At 39.8% G+C, this 25,947-nt stretch overlaps 2 protein-coding genes across 2 annotated transcripts; one reads left to right on the top strand and one right to left on the bottom strand.

The window, feature by feature from the left end:
• The first annotated feature begins 9,715 nt into the window (after positions 1-9,715).
• Positions 9,716-16,628, top strand: LOC101293182 (enhancer of mRNA-decapping protein 4-like). The gene is made up of 12 exons (XM_004296078.1): positions 9,716-10,504; positions 10,682-10,731; positions 10,809-10,965; positions 11,089-11,307; positions 12,230-12,358; positions 12,448-13,980; positions 14,274-14,651; positions 14,726-14,845; positions 14,959-15,129; positions 15,654-15,818; positions 15,937-16,062; positions 16,139-16,628. Exons 1-12 carry the CDS (start codon positions 9,716-9,718, stop codon positions 16,445-16,447), a joined length of 4,146 nt encoding a protein of 1,381 aa, XP_004296126.1. The 3' UTR covers positions 16,448-16,628.
• Positions 16,629-17,021: 393 nt separating this feature from the next.
• On the bottom strand, positions 17,022-17,423 carry LOC101292882. The gene has a single exon (XM_004296077.1). It carries the CDS (start codon positions 17,421-17,423, stop codon positions 17,022-17,024), a length of 402 nt encoding a protein of 133 aa, XP_004296125.1.
• Between the last annotated feature and the right edge of the window lie 8,524 nt (positions 17,424-25,947).

Here is a 25,947-nt window from a genome sequence, read left to right as displayed (position 1 = left end):
ACAAGAAAAAAAGGAGGAAAAAAAAAGGTGAAAAAATGCAGAGAAAAAAAGGATGAAAAACGACCAAAAAAAACAAAACAAAAAAAAAGAGAAAAAAGAAGGTTAAAAAACGCAGGAAAAAGGAGGAAAAAGAAATATAATAAAAGCAGAAAAAAAGATGAAAAAGGGGTAAAAAGAAAAATACAGAAAAAAGAGATCGAGAGGAAAAGGTGCAGTAAAAACGAAAAAAGGTAGGCCGTAGGGTCTCGAACTGAGGTGGATAATAACAAACTTAAAGGACTTAGCCGACTATGCTACAAGTGCACTTTGTTAACTTTTTCAGAATATTTGATATTTATAACTTATCTGTATGATATATTTTTTTTTCGGAGGCCCCCAAAATCGGAGGCCTAGTGCGACCACACACATGACACGGCCCAAAGGCCGCCCCTGATCAGAGGTAGCAACAATTCACGCTAAAGCCTAAAGGTATTAACACAAAAAGAAAATGTGAACAATAGTATAGCGCAGCTAAAACTCAGAAAACTAATTAAAAAGAGAAGATACACACATACACACATATACAATTCCTTTCCATAGTGAGACACCGCTTTGAAATTAAAGTGTGGTACTCATCATTTCGCTCACTTTTAGGTCACATTTTCACATCTCCATCATTTAGTGTCTAGAACATAGTGTGTAGATCATTTCTGTAAAGTTACATCTAATTTAGAGATCATTTGGGTACGGAATTAGATTAAATAAATAAAATGAACAAAATCTGTCAAAATAGAACCGTTCGTGTAAATCACAATTACGGAAGCTCAAATAATCTTCAAATTGAATAAAACTTTGCATGGACATATATATATACAGTTCCCTTCCAAAGTGAGACATCGTTTTGAAATTAAAGTGTGGTGTTCATCATTTCGCTCACTTTTAGGTCACATTTTCACATCTTCACTATTCAGTGTCTAGAACATAGTATGTATATCAATTATGCAAAGTTTCATCCAATTTGAAGATCATTTGAGCTTCCGTGATTGTGATTTACACGAACGGTTCTATTTCGACATATTTTGTTCATTTGATTCATTTAATCTAATTTCGTACCCAAATGATCTCCAAATTGGATGAAACTTTACAGGAATGATCTACACACTATGTTTTAAACACTGAATGGTGGAGATGTGAAAATGTGACCTAAAAGTGAGCGAAATGATGAGCACCACACTTTAATTTCAAAGCGGTGTCCCACTCTGGAAATAAACTCTGTGTGTATATAGACACACACTCATGAGTAGATATGCAATATCTAATGCAGAAGGCTCAAGATCGAAACAAATTAACATTAGGGTTCATGCAAGGATTGCAAGCCCATCGAATTGATAGGGGGAAGGACTTTAAGTTAACCTGATCAGTATTTCCTTTGAAAAAGTTACATATATACAAACCCAATAACAACAAGAACTGAGATTAAAGAACTAGCAGGTTAAACAGCTACACAGAATAAGAGAATTACAAACCCTAGCTCGATATATGGACCTAGAAAGCTGGAGGTGCCGAGTGACCGAAGAATAAGCTAGGGTCTTCCATTTCTACAAATCAAGGAGCTATGAACAATGTGGTTTGGATAACAGAAATCCAAAGAAGACCTGTTGGTGATATGATGCTTAGCCCATACCAACGGACTCAACAATCCCAGAAATAGCGCCAGGAGCCCAGGAGTACCATTGTACCAAGCATATGATACAGCAGCAAAATCTGCTACCCGGAGTCACCGGACATATCAAGCACATCTCTAACTCCTGGATCTGTTTCTCCTTCGTTCTTACCTCTGTTTTGTTGTTGTTTTCCTTTTTAAATCCTAATCCATAACAACGGACTCAACAATCCCAGAAATATCGCCAAGAGTATCATGCACACGATACAGCAGCAAAATCTGCCACCCGGAGTTGCCGGACAGATCAAGCACATCTTTAAACTCCTGGATCTGCTTCTCCTTCGTTCTTACAACTTCTTTTTGTTTTCCTTTCTAAATTTCGTCTGATATGCTGCGTTTTCTGTATAGGAACAATGTGTGTTTGAGCTGGACTTTCTAGCTATATATTGCTGTTATTAGTTCCACCTTCAACGGATGTCCTTCCGAGTTAATTGAGCGGCCCCTCCTAATATTGCCTAATTAGATCATCTTTACCATCTATTATTGATCTTATGGCCAGATTCTCTTGCATTTTGGTGGGTCTAATTAACATAACATTGCTACACAACGATTAAATGAAGGGGAACTCCTAGCCGTAAGATCATGATTATATGGCCGGATCTCTCATTAGACAATATTAAGAGAGAGGTCTTAGGAGAGAATCTCAATCCTTTATTTCGTCATGTCCTTTCCAGCCCTCACCTTCATTGTGAGAGATGTAATCCTATTGGTTGGAAATTTTAATCTAAAAGATTGTAATACATGAATTATATCTTATATAATGGTTGCAGGAAAGAAATGAATTAGGGAGTAGGATTTGTTTCGTGGACTAGGATTTTCAGGGCAAATAATTTATTTTTATTTTTGCTTTTGTTTTTGTAAGGATCAACACGATATCGATCTCAAATGTTTTATAGGTTGAGAGACTAATCATCGTCGAAGAGTCACGTCGATCAAAACATTTGCTCGATCCCTCTAGTCACCAAAAATATATTAAGTTTAAACTTCAATCAACATCGGCGAGATTTGAATCCGGTATGAGGGTTCCACACATAAACTCTCACAAACTCGACCACCGATGATTATAGCAAATGATCAAATGTTTCCACACTTTCATTTTTCTACAATTCCTTTATGTCTTTAGTTTTATTGGCTATGCATAATTCGACTACTTTGGACAATCTGTAATTTGCTAGGACTTTTTGGTTTATTCAAATCTAATTGTGATGCTTTAATTTGTTTATCCATTTATAATATCAGATTTGAATCTTTTTAACTTGAAGAATTAATGACGGTGGTTGATTTATTTATATCTTCCAATACGTATGTTATTATGGTATTACCAAAGTAACATTTTAAGGAGTGTTTGGCTTGACCAGTAGTTTGGGTACGCAAAATGTCTCTTTTGTTACAGGACGTGCCAGCATGTGATGTGCAAATGTGTAGTAGCGAGGTGCGTTTAGCTGTTTGCTTCTAATCAAGCAACTTATAGCAGAGAGAGCACCAACTCCACTTACATGTTCTTCATATTCGCCTTGCGGACAAGGACTTATGATAGTGATCCTAAGTGTCACAATATCGATACCCAACATGAGCTTGGGTAACAAAGGAAGGCGCTTCAAAAAGCACAAAGGCTGCTAAAGCTGGTTCTTTAACGTTTGGGTTTCAGCAATAGATACACGATTGTAGTTGTGTTTGTAAAAGTTGTAGAGAGATAAAACCAGATCCTCGAATCCCCATTAATTATATAGAGGCGAATTTGTTTAGCTTGTTGATAAGGAATTTGGTTTTCGACTCATAGTTGGTTTCCGCTACTTGAGTTGTATAAGGCTTTGTTCTTCTTGTTCAACACAAGTTGGGTGACGGCCATGACGCAATCCCGATAACATACGTATGTAGTGGCCCTTGTGATACTGGATACACATAAATATATAGTCTTCGGCCCATTATTTCGATTGGGCTCAAACAAGAAGAATGCTAATTGATTTCGGGTGGTGCTATTAACACACCTTTTGTTGCTATTAACACACCTCCTATATAGTGAGAACCAATCATTAATCAAATTCACGTGACAAGTTTGTAAATAAAATAAAAATGTGTGGATAGAAAAATAAATAAGGTATGTTAATAGCAAAAAAAAGATGTGTTAATAGCAATACCTTTAATTTCTCATCATGGTCGACAATTGCACTTCACAAGCCAAACGTGGCCTGGCCATATTTCAAGAGAGGAACTTACAAGTTGCATCCTTTCTGGCCAACAATCTTCCTCCTCTTTGTTTATTGGGTTATATGACTTGAATCATCTTGCATAGTTTCATGACATGTTCAATCGTAAGTTCATAATCTTTACTCATGAGCTCCATTCTTTCATGAAGATGAGTTTCTGTTTCAAGTAAACATTAATATGAAGTTAAAATGTCCATAATCACGTTGGTAAAAGGACCGCAACGAATATGCTGGCATTCAAATCAAAATCATGCATATATCCATCGATCCTAATAACTTGGTTATCAATCAGTTCTGAGCATTCTCTTCTTAGATAGTAAAGCACTTCAAATCGAATTGCAGATTACATAGAGAGAAAACACTTCATAAACATACATAAATATATATATATCATATGTATAACTGAATAAAGACTTGAAGATCAACCAATTCATCTTTTGTGCAATGTAGCCCATGTCAGGCCAGAAAAATAAATAATCCAGCATTACAAAACAGTCCTAAAAGCTCAGTACGTACATCTCTGTCAACAAATCAAAATTAGAAAAATATATTATATGGCATCAATGATCGAGGTTTTATCTTATCATTCTTATGGAACGACGACGGCGAAGGCGATATGTCATGGAACGACGAGGGTGAAGGTGCAGGAGCTATGTTATGCAACGACGACGGCGAAGGCGCTATGTTATTCAACGACGACGGCGAAGGCGCAGGTGCTGTGTTATCCAACGACGACGGCGAAGGCGGAGGCGCTATGTTATGCAACGACGAGGGTGAAGGCGCTATGTTGTGGAACGACGAGGGTGAAGGCGCTATGTCATGCAACGACGAGGGTGAAGGGGCTGTGTTATGCGACGACCAGGGCGAAGGCGCTAGGTTATGGAACGACGAGGGTGAAGGTGCAGGTGCTAGGAATGGTCTTCCATATCTGCATGGAGATCCAGGAGCATGTGGATCACAGTTGACATCTATGAAGATCTTGTTGAATTGGAAAATGTGGTGACTTTTGAATGGACCATAACCAAGCAGAAAACCCAGTGTGATTACCAGACTTGCAATGCAGAGAACACACATGCATATTCTCCCGCAGCACATCTTTGCTTGGAAGATTTCCCCTCCTTCTCTTTCTCTGTTTTGTTTTTCTTTTTTTCCTTTTGATCTTAGAGAATGATCTCAATAAGAAATCTTGGTATTCCCTGCTGCCTGTTACAGAGGGAATGCAATTTGTTTCGAAGCCAAGTCCTTGGTTTTAAAGGAGGGCAAATTAGAATTCGCGTATAATATGCGTAAACCATCAATTGTTTGGAAAGGCAATGTAGGATTTAAGACAATTGTCATGGCATGCCTGACCTGGAAGAGAATTCCCCCTTGGCTGTGAGAGAATCTAGACCTCTAATCCTTAAGGAAGACTCAAATCCAATTGTAAATTCAACAAAATCTAACTGGCTCCATATGCATCTGTTTGACAAACTTAAAAGTCATTCTATACTTAGCCTTCTTGTAACCAAACTATATACATTAGGTGTGTTAGGAATACCGTAAAGCTTTATTTCATTTTGAAATTCTAATTTTTTGGCTTTATAACAAAATATTGTCCCTGCTTATGTATTTCTAGTTTCAGTAGTTGGTGAATAATGGTAAAATCACTTCTCATTGTTGATCTTGATTCCACTAAACTTTTCTTGACAGGGCATAATCGTAGGTATCTATATTCAGCTTCCAATGAACTAAAATGTAGATAAGGTTATGATTCTGTTTATCTGCACATAAAGTAACACAATCCAAATCCTGCATCTACCTGGATTCTTCTGTCACACATGTTTGTATAGCCAGTTCCACAGTTCTTGGCATCCTAGTTGCAGAGTTGGCCACAAGGACACCGTCCACGGCAGTGTTGGTCACAAGGCCACCGTCCATGTCCACACGAGTACAAAGTAAGCCATGATCCTCACTTCCTTAGCCATACAAGTCAATACAGGGCTGGTGTAGTGATGGTTTTCTGAGGCATGCATCCTTCACTAGTGTCGTATGTTTTGTGTTTAGTCAGTGACTCATTGTCATAAGGAGCTTCCTTTATGTAAACTCGAGTCTTAGTGTTGACATTCTTGTATTGCTTACTAGTTAACGGATAATTTCATTAATTTGTGTATGTACTACTCCAAATTCAATGAACGGCTGATCCTCGCCATTCGGACGCAACACGTCGGTTTTTCTCTTTAAATTCAGGGCAGAAGTGCATTTTGGATTGAGTAGCGAGGAAAGGGTGAGAAAATGTTGCAGAAGTAAGGACTAAGGAGCAAGTAGATGGGAAAGTGCAGTATTATGCTCAATATTCCACACTCCGCTCTCTGCCCTCAACCTAATTCCAACTAAAAGGGTCTCAATGGTGTAAAGGTGCACTCATAAAACAACCTGCATAAACAGTGGTCTAGTCCTCTCTCCGGTCACCGACCGGTGAACCCGGCTTTTCCTCCGCCGCTTGCACCACCTCCAGCCACAAAACCAGTCCCAAAACAACCCTTAGCAGCCGCATACACAACAATCTAGTATTCTCTTTGTCAAAGACTCAAAGTCATAGTCCCATTAGAGTCAAAAGAGCCAAGTACAACAACAAAAGGATGCATAGTCAAGTCTTGACTCTTGACCCACAAACCCCAATTTTCATGCAGAGCTTCAAGGGCCCTTTGTTACTAATCTCAGTAATCTGTTTAGCTCCTACTGTAAAACCCAGATTCTCTAGTGCAATTTTAATCTTAAAACACTAAAACAAATTGAAAGAAAAAAAAAATTAATTCAATTAAAATATCAAGGTCACACAGAGATCAAGATTAACAAATATAGAATCAAAGAACCTAAATTCCAAGAACAACATCCAAATGCAAACCCAGAAACCCAGATTGCAAAATTCAAACAAATAAAGAAATTACAAGTAATGTAGAGACAAACTAGTAATATGGTGGAGGAGCAGCGTAACCCAAGAAGGGTCTGCTGCCGCAGAGAGACCCATGAACACTCGGGTCACAATAATTCACAGTATCCTTGATCTTGTGAAACCCGTTCTTGAAGACTCCGAACCCGAACAACAACCCGACCAGTATCACCACCAGAATCAAACACGTGCAGCACATGCACACTCTCCCCGGGCAGCACATCTTGTTCTTCTCTTCTCTTCTCTTCTGCTCTCTGAGATCTTGGGAAATCTGGGTTTGGAGGATTTGTGATTGTTTTTGATGAATGTACGGGATTTGGAATTGTGGGTTTAATGGGTTTGTGGTGTGTCCTTATCGAAAGAGAGAGGGTTAGACGCAAAGGGAATCGTTTGCTTAAAAGGAAAAGGAAAAGGAATTCGGATTCGAATTTCTTTTTCTGTTTTAAATGGATAAATTGGGACTTGGGAGAAGGGGAGACGTTACATTCGTCTTTCTGGTGTTTTTTTTTTTGGGGGGGAGTAGAAAGGTAGTTGGCTTTTTTTTCGAACGTTGATGGGTGATATGATCCAACGGAAACGAACGAGGGTGGAGAGGTTGGGAATCATGGGATCATGGGAAATAACTTCTTTTAGAAAAAAAAAAATGAAACTAAAATTCGTGTTGAGTTGTCATATTTAATGGAAAAACGGATAGTTTGGTTTTGGAAAATTGTAGGGTTTGTGACATTGAAATGATATTGATGATTGTTTGGCAAGGGTGTATTCGGTTTCATCGATTTAGACACTAACGTTTCGGCATTGGCTGCAATAATAATCTTGTTTTTTCTTTTCTTTTCTTTATTTAAATATAAAATATTGAATTTTGAGAATTGTTTCACAGCTTGTGACTGTTTTATTTGATTCATCATTTTTCAGTTTTAAAAAAATCAAGAGAGATAAAGCTAGAGCGCAGAAGGAGAAAGAAACGTGTGAAAAGGGTGAGCCACATCATCTCAAGCCCTTATACACACCCAGACAAAGGGCACCACTGTTAGAACGGAAAAAAGGCAGGCAAAAGCGTAATCTCGCGTGATCCTTAGCTACAGTGTCGTGAACAGTATCTGAAGCAACTAGCTTAAGTATATAGTATACAATGAGTTGTTGGGGAAGCACATGAATCAGCTGGAAATCTACAAAAACAAAAACCCTAATAGAAAATTGGGTTTATATGAGTAAACGAATGCAATCGATTAGTAGAAAAATAAAAAAGCAAAGGCAGAAATCCCAAACCAGTTACCCAAATCTTCTTCCTCTTATCACCAAAAATAAATTCTTCTTCATCTCCATCAGATAGTTATGAGAAGAAAAGAGAAGAAGATCAATGCGAGAGAAACAACGAAGAAGAGAGAAGATCGGAAGGCTTACACATCCTTGGATGGAACTACAGCAACGAATTTAAGCTTCGAACAGTCCACTCTCTTTGCTCTCTTCCTTTCTCTCGACCAAACAACCCATAACGATGTGGCGAGAACCAAAAAGAGAGAAGACAAAGAAAAAGAGGGGCCAATGACACACAAAATATATACATGGCGAACAACGGTCAAGGTGGTAGGTATGTAAATCACCGAATATTTGAAGGGCAATGACGTCCGCCCACTGTTCCGAAGGAAGTGAACAGTAGGTCGGCGCTATAGTAAGAATAGCCGTGTACAGACCCTAAAATTTAGATACTGGCCCAATGCATTGCCTGACGAAGCACTGGCCCAATAAAGATGTGATTAAAGTGGCCCAATCACAAATAGTGTCCTTAGCCTCATTCACAACATCCTAGAAGGTTACATGTATAGAAAACCTAAAGGAAGGAGATGAAGACAGAAGATTATCTGACTATGTGTCAGCAATCATTCGGTATTTCTGTGGTTTAAATTTTGCAACTTTATTTGTCAGGAAAGCTTATATCAAAAATGCTTTGGTTAGGTTTCATGGAAGTTGTTCAACGAAGTCCATATATGGCAACCTCGAATCCTTTATAATCTTATAAGCCCAATGCCCCAATTGGCCCGCTGAGCATTTTTGGTTCATCCTTTATGAAAATTCTTGTAATCAAAGCCTAAAAGGGATGTTCATGAGAAAGATACTATTGTGCATCTTGTTGTTAAAAAACATAAAAGTAAAAAAAATACAAAATGATTTTCACAAACACGATTTCTTTGTCACTGGTTGATCATAAATTTTTTAATTCATCATCGAGTTAAACGCTCTATTAAGTGAATACTATTATCGGTTTTTATGAATTCCTCAGTTATTGAGTGACAAAGTGAACACCACTATAGTTTTTAATACACGACACCCTAAATTACTGAAACTTTATATCCTTATTACGTGATGATTTTTATCGAAACATAATTTCTTAATATAAAGTTTTGGAAGAAGATTAAGTTTTGATGTGACATCCACCTTCTATTTCCATCTCCATCTTCCTTAATCAACACCCTCCAAATTCATTTACCATGTTACCATTTATTCTCTTTTGGGTCTGAATTTACCATTTTACCTTATACACACATCATAATTCATAACTAGGTAAACTCTCCCCCAAGATACATAATGGGGGGTGTGACTGACCAATAGTATATTCCCTCTTCTACTTCATAAAGGTCTCTGCCCCATTCCCCATCAAAAAAAGCTTCTCACTATATATCTGGTCTTCCCCAAGTCCCCACCTCTTCACTTCCAAGTCCTCTCTTTCTTTTCCCCTCCTCTCCCCTCCGCCTTCACAGATCTCACTCCCAATTCCCCATCCTCTCCAAATCCAATCCCAAATCCCATTTCGCATTCCAATCCGGGACTAGGGATCCCCAATCCTCCTCCCACACTCCTATATAGATCCCTTCTCTCATGGCCTCCCCCGGCAACCCTAATACTCCTCCACCTTCGCCGCACCAGCAACAACAGCCCCCTTTCGACATGGCCAAGTTCTTTAAACCCACCACTTCCCCCCAAACCCATCCCCCACAAAACCCTAACCCTAATCTCAACTCCGCCGCCTTCCCTATCCCTCCTTCCTCCTATCCTCCCCCTTCTGGGCCCTACTCCTACCCTCCCCAAACGGCGCCGTTTCACCAGAACCAATTCCATTACCCTCAGCCCCAAATTCCTTACCCTCCTCAAGACCACCATCTCCTCCAGCAGCAGCAGCGCTCCCTCTCCTTCCCCATCCCGCCCCTCCAGCCTCCCGGTAATTACAACATTGCCACCGCCGCCTCCAACCCCGCCGCCTCCGGAAACCCCAATTCCGGCGCCAGGATCATGGCCCTGCTCGGCGCGCCGTCTTCCGGCGTCGAAATGCCGCCGCAGCAGCCGGAGATGTCGGCCCCCGGGATGGTGCCCGTTCTTCCCATGGGGATCCCGCCGTCGCCGTCTCGAATGCCGAGCAATAAGCTGCCGAAAGGGAGGCATTTGATCGGAGATAGTGTGGTTTACGATGTGGATGTTAGGCTGCCCGGGGAGTTTCAGCCGCAGCTGGAAGTTACGCCGATTACGAAGTATGGTTCGGATCCTCAGCTGGTTTTGGGCAGACAAATTGCAGTGAATAAGTCGTATATATGCTATGGATTGAAGCAAGGGAATATTAGGGTTTTGAATATACACACTGCGTTAAGATCTTTGTTTCGAGCTCATACACAGGTAAATTGAATTTTCTTCCATATAGTTCTTATATACTTTGTTTTCGGATTAGCAAGATGCAGTACTTTGCCAGAATGTAAATGTAATTCGACTCGATAATAGCTATGTAGGATATTTGCTTTATCTCGTCAATGATTGTTATATGTTGTTGGCCTAAGAGATGTGTTGTTCTGTCAGAGGGTCACAGACATGGCTTTCTTCACTGAGGATGTTCACCTTTTGGCTAGGTAATTTTTTTAATCCATGATTGATACATTTCTTTGTCGGGGTTTGGTTATGCGTTATCTGACGTCAACTTCTGCAGTGTGAGTGTAGAAGGACGGCTTTTTGTGTGGAAAATTTCTGAAGGTCCGGATGAAGAAGGTACGCCACAAATCACAGGAAAGATTGTTGTTGCCATTCAAATAGTTGGTGAGGGGGAAGCTGTTCATCCACGAGTTTGTTGGCACTGTTTTAAACAAGTAAATGATTCTGTTAATGCTATTTTCAATAGAAGAGTTATAGCTTAATGCTTTTGATGTCCATGATCGTTGTCCGTTGGTCTTGAAGTGGTTGATTGATATCTTTTGCTTGTGTACTCGCAGGAGGTTTTGGTGGTTGGGGTTGGGAAGCGTGTTCTACGAATTGATACTACTAAAGTTGCAAAGGGTGAAGTCCCTTCTGCTGAGGATCCTATCAAATGTCCTGTTGAAAAGCTTATTGATGGGGTCCAGTTTGTTGGTAGACATGATGGAGAGGTGACAGATTTATCAATGTGCCAATGGATGACCACCCGACTGGTTTCTGCTTCTATGGATGGAACAGTAAGCTCTTCACCATTTTGCTGACTTTGTTGCGTAAACTGCAATCTTCACCATTTGCCTTTGTTACATATTTCCTTTAGTGGAGTAGGTAGTATAACTTAAGTGCAGTTTTTATCAGAGTTGGGTGGGAACATTTGGCTCCAGCTTGCCCTTTTACATCTATATAGATTTTTTTATTCTCTTTTTCTTTTGGTGAAATAGGATAATTATTTGGTTACAAAAATCTGTTGGCTAATCCGGCTTCTACTTTATGCTTCAGGGAGTTTGGTATGAATTAGGATAAATTATTTTGCACAAGAAATGGCTATGGCAGATGAACTTTTACTTTGTAGGAGATTTTAAAAGTGAAGAAAAAGGGCTGTAAGAGATTTTAAGAGTGGAAGCTGTTCCACTTTGTAGGGAGAGTGTCATTTTTCTAAACTTAGTACATAGTATGATAACTATTAAGAATGAATAGTGGTTCACGCAATTTCAAATTCATTCAATGGGCTGTCTTCTTAATGAACAATACAAAAATCATTTTTGAACAAGTTTAAGTAGATTATCAACTAGTTTATGATACCTGCTTGACTTGATTGTTTGTGAGTTGTATATCTAGTATAGGTTTGAGTAAAAAATCTACACGTGGAACTTCCTTCTAATTTTTGGTGCCAATTGACACCCTAGTAATTTGGGTTTCCGAAATCGTTTGCTGTCGCATACTGCATTGGTGGGTAACCGTAATAGTATTACATCATTTATGGGACAACTAGGGTTCCTGTTTTTTTTTTTTTGTTTTAATTTTGTTTAGAGTTAGTCATGGGTTCTATGTTCTGGAAAATATATGTTATTTATACAGACACACACTCCATATATGCGTATATAATTTTCCCAAATTCTTGATTGATACAAGTTTTCTGAGTCGTAAATTTGGTTAATACAGATAAAGATCTGGGAAGATCGCAAGTCACAACCACTTTTAGTACTGAGACCCTATGATGGCCTTCCTGTTTATTCGTCTATATTTGTGACAGCTCCCAACAAACCAGATCACATCATACTTGTAACAGTGGTAAGTGATCATTGATTTATTTACATTGTACCATAAGTTGTTGTCTGTCCTAGTGTGCTGAAGTGTAATTGCACGACTCAATTATACAGGGTCCCCTAAATCGGGAAGTGAAGATCTGGTCCTCAGCAAGTGAAGAAGGCTGGCTGCTTCCTAGTGATGCTGAGTCATGGAAATGTACCCAGACCTTAGAGCTAAAGAGCTCTGCTCAACCTCGAGTTGAGGATGCATTCTTTAATCAAGTCATAGCATTGTCACAAGCTGGCCTTCTTTTACTTGCAAATGCTAAGAAGAATGCCATATATGCTGTGCACATAGACTTTGGTGGTGAGCCAGCAGCTACACGCATGGATTACATAGCAGAATTTACTGTTACAATGCCTATTTTGAGCTTTACGGGGACAAGTATATCTCCTCATGGTGAACAAATCGTTCAGGTTTATTGTGTCCAAACACAAGCCATTCAACAGTATGCTTTGGACTTATCGAAGTGCTTACCTCCCCCGCTGGAGAATTCAGGTTTAGAAAAGACAGATTCCACTGTTTCACATGATGCAATTGAGGCGCTGTCAGCTAATTCAGCACCGAAACCAACCATCCAAGCTACTACTCCTGAAGGTGCAGCTGCCTCGAGGTATCCTCTGCGCACTGGTTCGGTTGATGCTGCCACTTCGAAAGATATTACCACTTCTTCTATAGAATCAAAACCTGTTGCATCGGCACCGGAGATGAATGACGCAGATGTTTTTGTAGCAACAGAACCTCCTCCTTTGAGTCCTCGGTTGTCCGGGAAACTGTCTGGTTTAAGAAGCCCGACAGATAGCACCCATAGTGGTGACCAACAAATTAATGAGTACTCGGTTGACAGGCATATGAATACTGCTCGTTCGAACTTGTCTGATACGCCTGCAGTTGCTGATGATTCAAGGAATGATGAGCAGAAAATTGTACAAGATGAAGTGTCTAGTGTGCTTAATCCTCCTATCATGTTCAAACATCCAACCCATCTGATAACTCCCTCTGAGATTTTAATGGCTGCTTCTTCATCTGAAAATACAAATGCAGTTGACAGCAACACTGATGGGGATGCAAAAGTCCAAGATGTGCTTGTTAACAGTGATGTGGTTAATCCTGAGGTAGAAGTCAAAGTTGTCGGTGAATCAAGATCTACTCAAATTGATGAATTTGGCTCCCAACGAGAACTCCAAAATGCTGTTTCAGAGAATAAGGAGAAGTACTTTTGCTCCCAGGCATCAGATCTTGGAATTGAAATGGCCCGGGATTGCTGTGCAATATCATCAGAATCATTTATAACAGAGGAAGCTCGGCAAGGTGATGGTGCCAGCATGTCTGCACCACTTGCTCAGCCTCATTCCGGAGAGGAGGATCAGGACCAGTCCGCAAAAGATGTATCTGGGTCGTCTGCCGCCACAACCACGTCGCAACTACAAACACCAAATGCAAAGTCGAGAAAACAGAAATGGAAAAATATGCAAGCATCAGGTCCATCTTCCCCATCACTAGGTGTGCTCAACTCAGTAGAGTCCTCCAATGAAGCAGGCGGGAGTTCAAGTGGAGAAGCTGAAGTTCCTCAAATTATGGCCATGCAGGATATGATGAATCAGGTGAGTGATGAAGAATTTGGGAATTTCATTATCTTGCACATGTCTATGATGTACCAACTATTTTCAGCTTAACTTAGTAAAGTAGGCTTTGTAGCCTCTCCGAAATTATGCTACTGCCATTTAAGTTGGTCTTCAAGTCATTTATTATTTGGTGAACCAGTATAGTACTATGATCTTTTTTGTGTCATTTATTATTCTTTGTTTGCATGTGTTGTGGTTGTGTTTTGTGTAATCAAACCTTTTTTTCTTGTCCATTATCCTCTGTTAACTATGGTTTTTCATCATATGCACAGCTAATGAATATGCAAAGAGAATTGCAAAAACAGATGACAATGATGGTTACAAAGGAAGGAAAAAGATTAGAGGTGGCTATGGGTCGGAGTATGGAGAAGGCTGTAAAGGCCAATAATGATGCTCTGTGGGCTCGGTTTCAAGAAGAGAGTTCAAAAAAAGATGCTCAGTTGGCTCGGCTTCAAGAAGAGATTTCAAAGAGTGAGAAATTATCGCGAGAACGTAGTCAACAAGTAACTGGTGTGATCAATAACTTTGTAAACAAGGACTTTCCAGTCATGTTGAAAAAAGAAATAGCTGCTGCTGGACCAGCTGTCGGCCGTGCAATCACTCCATCTATAGAGAAAACAATACCTTTGGCTATATCTGATTGCTTTCAGGTAAGAAATTAAATGATCTGGCATATTCTGTAATAGAGTTGGCTTTAATTATCTAATTGATGCTTGTGCTGCAGAGAGGAGTGGGCGATAAAGCAGTTAATCAATTGGAGAAATCGGTCAACTCAAAACTTGAAGCTACTGTATCCAGGCAAATCCAGACGCAGTTTCAAACTTCGGGTAAACAAGCTATTCAGGTATGTTTTAAGTCATAGTAATTTCTTTGCATTTGTGATTTGAATATCTAACATGCGATTGATCTGGTTTAGTAAACCTTTCAACTAAGGTTATGTGTGACTTTCTCATATAGGATGCTCTCAAGTCTAGCATGGAAGCTTCAGTGGTACCTGCCTTTGAGAAGTCATGTAGAGCCATGTTTGAGCAAGTAGATGCTACATTCCAGAAAGGAATGCTTGAACATACAACTGCCGCTCAGCAGCATTTTGAGTCTGCACATTCACCATTGGCCCATGCTTTAAGGGTGTGTATGCGTATACTCAGTCCAGCTTTCTCTTTTAATAGTTTAACTATTGACAAATCTTCTTCGCTTATGATTTCACAAATTATAATGTTTGGGGTCGTTAAATCTATATGAGAAAAAGGGAATTGAGATTGGTAGCTCGTTGGAATTTATTATCTGCTCAGTGTCTGTTGAACCTCTTGTGGGGTGCACCTAGTGTTTGTGTAACTGGTTATAGGTTGATACAGCAGAGCTGCAATGTGTAATTCTGCCTCGTTAATGTTTATGCTGTGAATCTAAAAGTAAATGCTCTCCCTACCTGCAAAAAGTTGGTTTTTTGAGTTAATGACTGAAAGAATGTGTCTGTGGAGTGTCCTAAAGAAAAGGTTTTCTTTTGATCGATCATGATCTCACTGGTTGTTATCTTTCTTGGAATGGGAAAATTTTTAGCTTTGCTGCTTTCTTATGTGTCTTCTAGGTTCACTATGGTGTACGGTCCCATCTGCGCGTATTTGTGTGACTTTGCATTGTGTTGTTATTTGCAGGAAGCTATTAGCTCCGCATCATCAGTGACTCAAACCCTAAGCGGAGAACTGGCTGATGGCCAACGCAAGTTAGTGGCTCTTGCAGCTGGACGGGGAAACTCAAGTGCTGTGAATCCCATAGTCACTCAACTAACCAATGGACCCTTGGGTGGTCTCCACGAGAAGGTTTGCTCTATCTTGGATTTGTCAAATACTTTGGAGTAACTCCTAATATTGTACTTCATCTGAAGACACCTTTCAAGGCTATATTGATCTCAAGAAGCATTTGGTATATTTATGATAGGTTGAAGTGCCTTTGGATCCAACAAAGGAGCTGTCAAGGTTGGTGACTGAACGCAAGTATGAAGAGGCTTTTACAGGTGCTCTGCAAAGAAGTGATGTCGGCATTGTATCATGGTTGTGTGCTCAGGTATGATTTGATGATCTTTTGGTGGTTGTTATCCGACATGGTGATGGATTGTCAGTTTGCTTTCAACATTTTCCAGGTTAATCTTCAAAGCATATTGTTGCTGCAACCTGTTCCTCTGAGCCAGGGAGTACTTCTATCTCTCTTGCAACAGCTTGCCTGTGATATCAACAATGATACACCTCGTAAACTTGCATGGATGACAGATGTGGCAACCGCCATAAACCCAAGCAACCAGATGATTGCAATGCATGTAAGACCCATCTTTGAGCAAGTTTATCAGATACTGCACCATCAACATAGCTTGCCTACACTCTCCAGTGTCGAGCAACATAGTCTTCGTCTTCTCATGCATGTCATTAACTCCATGATGATGGCCTGTAAATGATCAACTCTGTCCACAGTTCTACCATTGTGCAAGAAACATGATTTATATGGACATTTTGTACAAATCTGCTGTTTGTCTCCTTATGAAAGGATTACCAAACTGTGTAGAGTCAGCTTCCGTGGAATTGGATAGATAGAGAGGCTAGGTGTTTTGGTTTTTCTTGATTCAACTTTGATGTTCTCTCTTTCGTTATAGATCTCTGTAAAACGTGAAAATTTTCATTTTTGTATTTCCTCGCACCTGGGGATGGTGTTTTTGGTTTTGCGTCATCAGTACTGCTTGTCCTTTCGATCAAGAATTATGGTAAAATATTATGGGATAGTGTATTTAAACAAAAACCGTAAATTATCGATTGGGCTTATCTGTAATTGCCCTCTCTTCATTTGGGACAAAGCCCAAAGAGAGCCCTGACAATACAAGGCCCAACTCAAAAGGAAAAAAGGTTCATTTCTAGTTTACTACAAGTTAACTGATTCAGAAAAAGAAAGTAAAAAGCTAAGACCAGTACCGCCGACATTTGTGCGCCGACGCAAACCGGGGTGCCTGATAATATCAACTTTCTTTGTAGTGATCATTAACTTCTTGACCGGCACGGCGAACTTGTCCTCGAACAGCTGGGCTCGCCATTCTGCCTACCCCGGAGGCGACGTGAGATGAGCTTCATTTTCTTGGGGTCGGCGGAGTCGAGGAGCACCTTGAGGGTGATGTGGACGACGTCGATGAGTTCGATTTCAATGGAGAGGCAGTTGTGTTGGGTGAGTACGTAGAGAGTCGTCGAGGGTGAAGCGAATGAGGAAGTTGAACGTGGGGTTAGTGCCGCAGTTTCGGACGAGTGTGGTTGTCCTACTTTGCTTGCCGTTGTTGGTTCGCCGTCGACGGAGACCACGGCGTAGACGTCCATCTTGGTCAAGAGGATACAATTCTTCAGGTCCTTGGCGGAGACCAGCTGCAGCTCCAGAGTCCGACGTTGGTCCATAATATCCAAGTTTCAGATAGATAGGAATCGAGAGAAAATTGGGGAGCTAGTCTTCAAGGTTGTGTGTTGATAATGGTTAAGTGTGGTGAATTACACTATGTTGATAATGGTTAAAGGAGTAGAGGCTATGTATATATTTGAGAATCATTATCAGAAAGGCTCTCATCAATTAAAATATAAAAGGATAAAACTGGAAAATTAAGTGGAAATATTGGAAAGGATGTACAAATAACAAATGTGGAGGTGTAACAGCAGTAAAAAAAAAAAAAACTGATAATCGAAAGAAACCCTAAACCCTGCGGTGCCGCGCAGACCAACCCGGATTGATTTGACTTTTCCAGCGTCGTGACTACTTTGGCTTTTCCGGCCATTCTAGGTTGCAATCGACTTTGCTCCAGGTATTTATTTCCAGCTATTTTCTCTTCAGATGAGTGATTCTCACTTCGTTTGTTGAAGATTTTGTTAAGGATTTGTTGAATACATAAATAGCTATCTCTACGATTTGCTTCCTAATTAATTGTTGAATCGAAGCTTTGGATTTGTATTCTGAGCATGTTAATGGTGATTTGTTGCTAAGAAAGCTGATACAAATTGCTAGATTTGAAAATTTTACTCTGAAACCCTAGTTTGCCTACACTCTTGTTCAACAATCTCATTTCACTCTCACGCCTGCTTCTCTATTCTTTACCTTTGATTTTTTTGATTCTCAAACCCTAGCTTCATACTCGCATATAATTCTGTATCATCATGGCCTCTTCTAGCTTAACTGTCCCTTATTCAATGACTAATTGATATTATTTAATCGATAATTAACCTTGTTTCTACTGTGAGTTTACACTCTCCACATTGGATTATTTGTTACAGGCATGGATCTCAATAGCGCTAACTTTGATCATTACAGTGAGATGAAAGATAAGTCGGTAGAATGTGATTCATGTAAAAAAACAAATTTTCACTCGCCCACGAACCACAACAGGCTTACTTGTGAGTTGCCGTTGTTGAAACTTAGGCTTCAACAAATTCATCTTCAACATATTCTTCTTCAAGAACGACTATGTCGTAAGCCCCTCAACTGCATCGCTTCTGAAAAAGTAGACCCCTTTCATGTAGTGAAGCTTCGTGGCCAAGTCCATGCTTCTGATGCTCTGGTGGTCGAAGAAGCTGAGCATAAAAATAAGAAGAAAATTGCACAAGATGAAGTATCTAGTGTGCTCGATCGTCCTATCATGTTCAAACATCCCATGCGTCCAATAAGTCCGTCAGAGTTTTTGATGGCCCCTTCTTCCTCTGAAAATACAAATACAGTTGACAGCAACACTGCTTCTTCGTTATATGAGCTAATGGAACAGCTTGAAGCAGGTGGGAGTTCAAGTCCCCCCTCTGGAGAAGCTGCAGTTCCTCAAACTATGTCCCTGCAGGATATGATTATTCAGGTGAGTGCTGAAGAATATAGGATTGTTTTTTTTTTTTTTTTTGATGACATGGGAGCCCGAAGGCAAGGACAAGAATATAGGATTTTAATCATCTTGCACATGTCTACTCACGTACTAATTATTTTCAGCTTAACTTAGTAAAGTAGGATTAGTATCTTCTCCAAAATTATGCTACTGCCATTTTAGTCGGTCTTCAAGTCATTTATTATTTGGTCAACTGGTATATTAGTATGTTCTTTCTTGTCCCATTTCACCTGCCTATATCATGGGAAGAGCAAAAGGTTCTATGTTTTCATGTGTTATCGTTGTGTTTTGTGTAATCAAACCTTGTTTTCTTGTTCATTATCCTTTCTGTTAACTATGGCTTTGCATCAAATGTGCAGCTAATGGATATGCAAAGAGAATTGCCACAGAAGATGTCAATGATGGAGAAGGCTGTAGAAGCCTATAATGATGCTCTGTGGGCTCGGCTTCAAGAAGAGATTTCTAAACAAGTAACTGGTTTGATCAATAACTTTCTAAACAAGGACTTTCTAGTCGTGTTAGAGAAAATGGTGAAAAAAGAATTAGCTGCTGTTGGACCATATGTTGTTCGTGAAATCACTCCAGCTCTAGAGAAAACAATATCTTTGGCTATATCTGATTGCTTTCAGGTAAGAATTTAGATGATCTGGCATTTTGTGTAATGAAGTTGCCTTTTAATTATCTAATTGATGTGTGTGCTGCAGAGAGGAGTGGTCGATAAAGCAGTTAATCAATTGGAGAAATCGGTCAACTCAAAACTTGAAGCTACTGTATCCAGGCAAATCCAGGCACAATTTCAAACCTCGGGTAAACAAGCTCTTCAGGTATGTTTAATTCATAGTGTTATTTATTTATTTATTTTTTTTTCATTTGTGAGTTAGATTTCGAGGATTTGGTTTAGTAAACCTTTCAACTAATGATATATGTGACCTTTTCATATAGGACGCTATCAAGTCAAGTATGGAAGCTTCAGTGGTACCTGCATTTGAGAAGTCTTGTAAAGCGATGCTTGAGCAAGTAGATGCTACAGTCGAGCGGCATTTTCAGTTTGCGCATTCACCATTGGCCAATGCTTTAAGGGTGTGTATGCTTATACTCAGTTCACCTTCTATTTTAATAGTTTAACTATCGATAAATCTTCTTCGTTTATGTTTTCACGAATTATAATGTTTGGGGTCGTTAGAAAAAGGGAATTGAGATTGGTAGTTCGTTAGAATCTCTAATGTTTATTGTTTTTTTTTTTTTTTTGAATCTAAAAGTAAAAATGCTCTCCCCTACGCGCAAATAAGTAGTTTTTTTTGAGTTAATGATTGAAAGGATGAATCTGTGGAGTGTCCTAAGGACAAGGTTTTCTTTTGGTCGGTAATGATCTCACTAGGTGTTATCTTCCTAGCTAGGAACGGGAAAATATTTAGCTTTGCTTTTGCTTTCTAATGTATCTTCTAGGTTCATGCGTGTATTTATGTGTGACTTTGCTTTATGTTGTTATTTACAGGAAGCGATTAGCTCCTCATCATCAGTGACTCAAACCCTAAGCAGAGAATTGGCTGATGGCCAACGCAATTTACTGAATTTAGTGGCACTTATAGCAAAAGCCCAGCTGTCAAGGTTGGTGAGTGAACGCAGGTATGATGAGGCTTTCACAAGTGCTCTAGAAATGAGCGATGTTGGCATTGTATCATGGTTATGTGCTCAGGTATGATTTGATGATCTTTCGGAGGTCGTTATCTGACTTGGTGATGGATTGTCAGTATGAAAATTGGTTTCCACATTTTGCAGGTTGATCTTCATGGCATACTGTTGCAGGAACATGTTCCTCTGAGCATAGAAGTACTTATATCACTCTTGAAACATCTCGCCTCTGATAACAACAAAAATGAACCCCGTAAACTTGCTTGGAAGAGAGACGTGATAGACGCCCTAAAACGCATTGAAGCGATGGCAATGCACATAAGACCGTACCTTGCGCAAGTTTCTCAGATGAGGCAACGTAGTCTTCAATAAACGTAGCTTGCCTACGAACTCCAGTGCCGAGCAAGCTAGTCTTCATCATCTCATGCATGTGTCAGCAACTCCATGATGGCCTGTAAATGATCGTACTCTGTCCACAGTTCTACCATTGTGCAAGAAAAATGCATGATTTATATATGGACATTATGTACAAATCTGCTCTTTCTCTCCTTTACCAAGCTCTGGATCATCACTTTTCCTGGCAAAGACGTTAATACCATTTTTTATTTTTATTTTTTTTTACTACAGTTTAATTATGATTCAGTTTATCTGGATTTACCTGGGTACGTACTTTGTGTTTTGCACTTTGAATAAAAGGAGACTAAACCCTAAACCCTAAACCCTATGCAATGCCTAAACCCTGATACTGATTTTCTGGTATTGAAATTGTACCATACAGGTGCTCCTCCTACTAGCTACATGGACCTTTCTTGATGGTAAGCTCTTGATTTTTTGCATCAAGGTTAGGGAATATCCGTCAGCTCTCTGTGTTTTTTAAACAAACATGAATTTTCTTGCTTTTTGTTTTATTTTTTGTTAATGATACGGAAGACTGTGTGATCAATCCGGTTAGTTATTGAAGAAAACTTCACTGGCCGGCTCTTAGGGTTTAGGGTTTCGGGTTTAGAATGACATTTGTAGATCCATCATCCATCCATATATAGTTTTCCTTGCATGTAGAGAGGGCCATTATCTGTTTTCAATTTATCACTAATTTTTTTTTCTTTTCTAAAGTTTCGAAATGAGGCTGCCGTTTGTGACTCCCAGGCAAACTAATGGTGTTGTTTTGATCGTGTACAGGTTCATTTCCATATGTTCCAACGGGACGGGGCACATTTATTTTTGTTTATAATTTGGTATTTTTATGTGTGATTTATTACTGTTATTATCATCTTCTATTAACATTGTTGCTGTCAAACTGCCGAAACAGCCCCAGAAAAGGTAATACCTGGTTATCGCGATGTGCCTGGAGGTATGTTTTAAAATTTCTAATTTTATTTTTTTGTGCGTAAAGTTGTTTTAGACTTGTTTAGGCTTAGTTTAGTATTCTGGTTTAAAAACTCAATTTTTAAAAAAACTCAATTTTTTTAAAAAAAAAAAAAACGTTTTATTAATAACTCACACACCCTACATATGTCCGTGAGGTTTGAACCCGTGACCTCAAAGTTGTCAGTTAAACACCTTAACCAACCAAGCCAAGGCTCACCGAACAAAAAAAAAAAAAAAAACTCAATTTTAAATAAGCAACCTCCAACCTGTTTTCTAAAATCTTGGTTATTTAAACTAAAAAAATCTAAATAAGCACGTTTTAAGATTTTACCAAACAGAAAATCTATCTAAAATGATGATTATAAATGATTTTAATCCCTAAAACTCAATACCACTGGGCCTTAATTAGACGATGTTTAGTGCATATAATTGTGTTGATTATATATTTATGTAACTTGAAGAAAATTTGGAGATAAAATTTCCAGCCAACCCATTTTGGTATGTGCATAATGTGCAGTTTAGAAAGCATCATTTGGCTCTTCTTATGTTATTGATCAATGTTATGTGTTCACAATAGTGATCTTTTCTTTTCAGTCTCGACGTTTATCACTTTTATCACTTACTCGTTTACATTGTAGGTCTTACTTATTGTGTATTCTTATTGCCGGCTCTCCTTAATTAACACACTACCACTACCAGGACAAGCACTTAGCCGACGAAAAATTTTCGTCGGCCTGTTAGCTTAATTCATCGGCTAAGATCTTAGCCGACGAAAGATCGTCGGCTAAGATTTCGTCGAGAAAAAGTCGTCTGTGATGACTTTAGCCGACGATACATGTAGAAGTCGTCGGCTATAGTCCCAGAGTTTAGCCGACGAAAAAAATGTCGTCGGTTATCTTCCTAGACTTTAGCCGACGAAACATTTAAGATATTCGTCGGCTATAGTCCTAGAGTTTAGCCGACGAAAAACATGTCGTCGGTTTTTTCTCCGACTTTAGCTGACAAAACATTTAAGATATTCGTCGGCTAAAGTTTGTAATAAAAAATAAAAAATAACTAAAGCTGACGAAATATAGTCTATTTCGTCGGCTTTATAGGGATTTAGCCAACGAATTAAAGCGTATTTCGTCGGCTAAAACTTATTTTTAAAAAAATAAAAAAACTATAGCCGACGAATTAAGGCGTTTTTCGTCGGCTATAAGTCCATTCCAGTAAAAAAAAAAACCCTAAAATTTCTAAATTACCATTCCAAGCAAGCTGCAAAATACACCAAAACAATTCCATATAACCAACAACAAGCACATAAAACTATATAATTCATCAACTACACAAAATCTAAATCGTCTAAATTAATATCCGCTTCTGGGGGCTTCTGCGGAGGTTGCGGCGGCTGGGGTAGCGGTATAGCCGTAGGCATGGGCGGAGCCGGAAGTCCCTGAAGCTGGGCAGCTGTAAAGTCCTACATATATTAGAACATCTGCTGCTATTGGGCCTGCTGGAGGGCATGAATCTCGGCAACATAGGCTGCCTGCGCGGCATTATAAGCTGCATGCGAGGCATTATAGGCAGCTTGAGCAGCTTGCTGTTCCCGTAGTCTCTAAACTTCCGACTCTAGCTGAGTCGTCCTGGTGGTCGTGGACGTGGTTCTGCTGCTGGTCGAGGCTGCCTTTCGTTGAAATCCTAGAGTGGTCTTCAGGACCCCCTCGCATTTCTTTCCTAGACCCCGGCAGTAGAAGTTGTTTGCTCTCGGTGGGAAGGCTGTGCCCATGATCCTCGCCCTAATCGTCGGATCCGAAGTGTCGATTCGGAACATGGCTTCGAACATCTCTTCCTCCTACGTGTCCGGCCATGTCTCCCTCACTATAGCACTCATCACCTCGTCACTAGCCTCCCTCACATTCGCCTATATGGATAGGAAAAAAATTATTAATTAACATTTTGACATATATATAAGTAAATTTAAAAATTTAAAAATTTAAAAACGTAAGATGACTTACAATATCCTCTTGGACGTCAGGATATGCCTTCTCGTACGTATAGACGTACCGGTTGACTTCTGGATGTTCCCTGGCCGCCTCGTCCATGAAGACAGCGAATGGTCTAGAACCGCCATGATGGTTCCTTGTGTTGCGTTGCCGGTTCTGAGCGTTCATCCGGGAAACGGCCTTCAAAGAAAAAATAAATTATTAGTAAAATATTTAAAAACGGACGTACTTAATGACAAATTAACTAATTAATTTTTTTAAATACCTGTTTACGAGGGTTGTTGAATTCTAATGTCAGAAGCCAACGCCACTCGTACTCCCTGTACTGGAACTCAGCAGGGGTATCAGAACGTGCGTTCCCGTGCGTAGTCCAGTGAGTCCGCAACTCGTTCTTCCACTCCTTGTACCTACAGATACAACAAAAATATTAGAAATATTATTAATATCACATACAATTTTGTTTTTCATTAACTTCCTAACGTACCTTCCCCCATGCACAACGTCCGTCCAGCTGTCCTTCAAGTGCTCAGAAACCTCAAACCACACCTGCATTTAACCGTTTATTGGTTTAGTTTTTCGAGAAATCAACAATGTAATACATAATATTATTTTGTAAACTCACCGACATCGTGTTGTGGACCATGACCTTAACCTCCTGCGAGACCTCGCCCCAGTCTGACCACAACATAGGGACTCCATCCCTAATGAGCGGTCCCACGCGGCCGGAGTACGTCCTCGACTTCCCGTCCGATACTATGTGGCCATCCCCGTCAATATTGATGACGATCCTCCCCACGGTACCCACGATCTTCTCGAGAGTCTTCCCTGTGACGGGGCCTATCTTCTTTTTTGTCGGCTTCGCTCCGACGGTGCCTATCACATGATAAACCAAATTGATTATTAAAATCGGAGACCCTTTATTATTAATTATAAGAAAACAAATCATGCATCACTGATTACCTAAGACGCTCGCGGCGGACGCGACGGATTCCGTCTCTGTTGCCGATGATGATACCCTTGCGGACGCGACGGATTCCGTCTCTGTTGCCGATGATGATACCCTTGCGGAAATAAGAGGCGTATCAAAAGGCACGAACCGGTACGCCGCTGATGGAGCCACTGGCGGGGGCAGTGGATAAATCGGCGTCCCTGAGCCATCAACTACAGGTAAGGCCGGTATCATCCGCGGAAGGAACAAATGAGGCGGCGGTATTTGTACCTCAGATGACCCACTATCCGAAGAAGTAGGACCCGGAGTGGGCGCCGGGTGTATCTCAGGCATACGGGGTGCAGACACCTCCGTCTGGGTCTGAGGCCACAGCTGCCTCGAGGAACGAGGGACGGCCGCCTGCCTCGATGAAAGGGGCACCTCCGGCTGCCTCTGCGTCGTCTCCAGAAGGCTCGCACGTCTGGCTGTCATCTGGTCCTGAAACGACGTTTGGGGGTTGCTAGAGGTTCCCTCAGACGATTCGGACCTTCGGCCCTTCGAACTCTTCTTCGATCTAAAATAGCCGCTCATCCTATTTAAAATATTAATTTGAATCAAGACTGAGGCATGGACGGATACACTCATTCAATGTTCCTCGTTAATTCAAGGCTGAGGCAACATTGAAAAAGTAAAAATTCAATCTCATCCTTCTCAAATCTTAGTCTCTAGATTATTTTGTCTTTATTCTATAAAAAATATTTTTGAAACCATATTTTTTCATTATGTTCATGCTTAAATTTAAACACTTAATATAATGTGAAATATATATATGTTTAAAATTATACTTATTCAAAAATATGAATTCAATAAAATATATATATATATTCATCCAGATTTGATATAGGTTTTTCTATTTTGTATTTTGTATTTTGTATCTTATGTTTAAAAATTCGTACCCAACCCACGATGAATGTAGTACCTAATCATGGAATGCAAGCATCAAGTTCATTATCAATAAAGCATATGTTTAAAAAATGAGGATAATTTATCTCCTAAACATAAATTAGGGAAATTAGACAGTACATAAAACATAAAACATAGCCTAAAAATCAATTCGAAATCAAAAGTAAAAAAGAAGAAAAACGACTAACCTT

This window comes from Fragaria vesca, linkage group LG3, assembly GCF_000184155.1.
Source record: "Fragaria vesca subsp. vesca linkage group LG3, FraVesHawaii_1.0, whole genome shotgun sequence".
Lineage (NCBI taxonomy): Eukaryota > Viridiplantae > Streptophyta > Magnoliopsida > Rosales > Rosaceae > Fragaria > Fragaria vesca.
Note: the sequence above shows the minus strand (reverse complement) of the source record. Positions and strands in the feature narration are given on the sequence as shown.